This window comes from Cavia porcellus, unplaced genomic scaffold (genome assembly GCF_034190915.1).
Source record: "Cavia porcellus strain 051 isolate PalLab524CR breed Dunkin Hartley unplaced genomic scaffold, mCavPor4.1 scaffold_17, whole genome shotgun sequence".
In the NCBI taxonomy this organism is placed as follows: domain Eukaryota; kingdom Metazoa; phylum Chordata; class Mammalia; order Rodentia; family Caviidae; genus Cavia; species Cavia porcellus.
The window spans coordinates 66,358,467-66,360,951 of record NW_026947500.1 but is presented as its reverse complement, the minus strand read 5'-3'; the positions used below and the strand labels follow the sequence as shown (position 1 = coordinate 66,360,951).

General features: G+C 46.2%; 1 protein-coding gene across 1 annotated transcript; it reads right to left on the bottom strand.

Annotated features, from left to right (window-relative positions):
- Positions 1 to 1,187: 1,187 nt before the first annotated feature.
- LOC134471238 (olfactory receptor 7A17-like) lies at positions 1,188 to 2,226 on the bottom strand. Its single transcript, XM_063229308.1, has one exon. It carries the CDS (start codon positions 2,224 to 2,226, stop codon positions 1,270 to 1,272), a length of 957 nt encoding a protein of 318 aa, XP_063085378.1. The 3' UTR covers positions 1,188 to 1,269.
- Between the last annotated feature and the right edge of the window lie 259 nt (positions 2,227 to 2,485).

Here is a 2,485-nt window from a genome sequence, read left to right as displayed (position 1 = left end):
GCTAGATTTGCCTGCCATGTCATGGAGGATCCTGAAAACACCAAGTAGCAACTCACACCTGGATTCAGACTTGGGCGGTGCCCAGCAGTGGTCAGAGGAGCCCCCAACTGTGCGCTTGCATTTTTGATGAAAATGGTGTCACACCTAACTACTGAATTTTAGCACAGCTTCCTGTACAGCAATAGTCAAGTGATACAATAATCAAAAGAAAAAGGAACTGAGGATAATTAAAACCATACGCCAATAATCTTGAAATTTATTTGTATATTTAGTGACAAGATTCATAATGACCCTGCTATGCAGCTTATTTAAAGTAACTGTACTACATGGTGACTGCAGTGAGATTCCACCCCAGACACGGTGGAAGGACACGCCTGTGTGCACAGGGAGTGGGTGACTCTGAGTCCCACGACTGGGCTGAAGACACAGTCCTGTGTCAGCCAGAACATAAAGACTGGACTATTCCTGGGGGAAAGGAGATGCATAGGGCCGGGGTTAGCTCAGTGACAGGGCACTGCTAGCATGCATGAAGCCCTGGGTTTGATCACCAGCACTGGAAAGGGGGAAAAAAAGAATATATACAGGATAATATTGATGAGGGTTCTCATTTAGAGTGAGGGACAGTATCTGTATTCAGATCTAGACATTCTGACCAACAGAACAAAGAAGGTAACTCAGTGTAACAATAATGTGTACCAACCAACTGTGAAGTCAGATTATTAAATTCTCTTCACCTGGACAATGCTTCACAATACACCGGGAAGGAACAGAATACAGACTCAAAATCATTTTCCAAAGCAATACACTCACCGACTTCAAAAATTTATTGGTCATATTAGAGGTCATTCCAGACTCTAAAGTCATATGGAATCAATCAATTTATTCAAATTTGTAGCTGACTTTAATTGCCAAGTATAATTGTCCTCTACTAACAGCAAAATCCTTCAAAGTTGCTGTAGAACACAAAAGATATAAATTGAACATGATACGCTATTGTATAACAATTTTTCATAAGCAGTCTGCTTTGTTCCAGGGCAGACATGAGAATTTCCAAACACTTCCGATCCAAGAAGGGGAACAAGTTTGGGGGAGTAATAAAAGGCACTAGAAAGAAGAGAACACTTAATAAATTGATTTAATTAAATTATCTAGAGAACTACATCAAAGAAATGGAAATTACAGGCGGTAAAGGGAAAAACGTCTTGCACAATCTGATCAAAGGATCAAAATTCTGACTCCAAAATTTGAGGCCCGAAATGAGAAGCATTTCTACCGAGGTGGGCCAGCTGGTCCTCTGCTCGTTGCCCTCCCAAGAAGTCCTCTCAGCGCTCTCTTGATGTCTTCGTTCCTCAGACTGTAGATGAAGGGGTTCAGCATGGGGGTGACCACGGTGTACATCAGCGAGGGGACTGCAGTAGAGCGCCAGTCTTGGGTGACAGCAGAACTCAGGTACACGCCCAGGAGCATGCAGTAAAACAGGGAGACCACCGAGAGGTGAGAGGTGCAGGTGGAAAATGCTTTGTTCTTCCCCCGAGCTGACGGAACTGCACGTATGGAGGAAATTATCTTAGAGTAAGAGAACAGGATGCCAGCGAGGGGACAGATAGCCAGCAGCACTGCAGTAACATATATGGCCATGTCATTGAGAAAGGTGTCAGAACAGGCACGGTGGACCACCTGATCCAGTTCACAGAAGAAGTGTGGGATTTCCAAGTGGCTGCAGAAGGACAGACGCAAAGCCATGAGGGTGTGTAACAGGGAAATCAGGACACCCACGATCCAGCAGGCTAGAACCGACAACAAACAGAGCCAGCGGTGCATGATAACCGTGTAGTGCAGGGGGTAGCAGATGGCCACGTAGCGGTCATAGGCCATCACCGTCAGCAGAAAGATGTCCAGCCCTGAAAAAAGCATCCAAAAGTACATCTGGGTGATGCAGCCTGCGTAGGAAATGAGCTGGCTGTGGGTCTGGGTGTTCACCAGCATCTTGGGCACAGTGGTGGAGGTGAAGCCCACATCCACAGAGGACAGGTTGGAGAGGAAGAAGTACATGGGCGTGTGCAGGTGGGGGTCGGAGACGATGGCCAGGAGGATGAGCAGGTTCCCGAGCACCGTGGTCAGGTACATGGAGAGGAAGAGCCCGTAGACCAGGGGCTGCAGCTCTGGGTCCTCTGAGAGTCCCAGAAGGAGAAATTCTGAAGGCCACGTAACATTTCCTGGTTCCATGCTTTGGGTATAACTTCCAAAATAAGAATGGAGTGAGAAAAGCAGCATTACCAAAGGATGCATGACTCACCTCCCATGAATGTTAGCCTTTTTGCACTAAGGTGGGTAGAACTCAGGGCCTCTCACTTGCAAGTTAGGGGCTCTTGCTACTGAGCTACACTTCCATCCAGATCTCCTAGAGTCAGGAAAATAATTTCTGTGTTTTGCATAGATTTTTACCCTTTAGCAGATTCCAGCTACAGTATAATGTCTCATTAAG

What these genes read in the sequence shown, in the direction of transcription:
- LOC134471238 (XM_063229308.1), bottom strand. Translation starts at nt 2,226, where the DNA reads ATGGAACCAGGAAATGTTACGTGGCCTTCAGAATTTCTCCTTCTGGGA.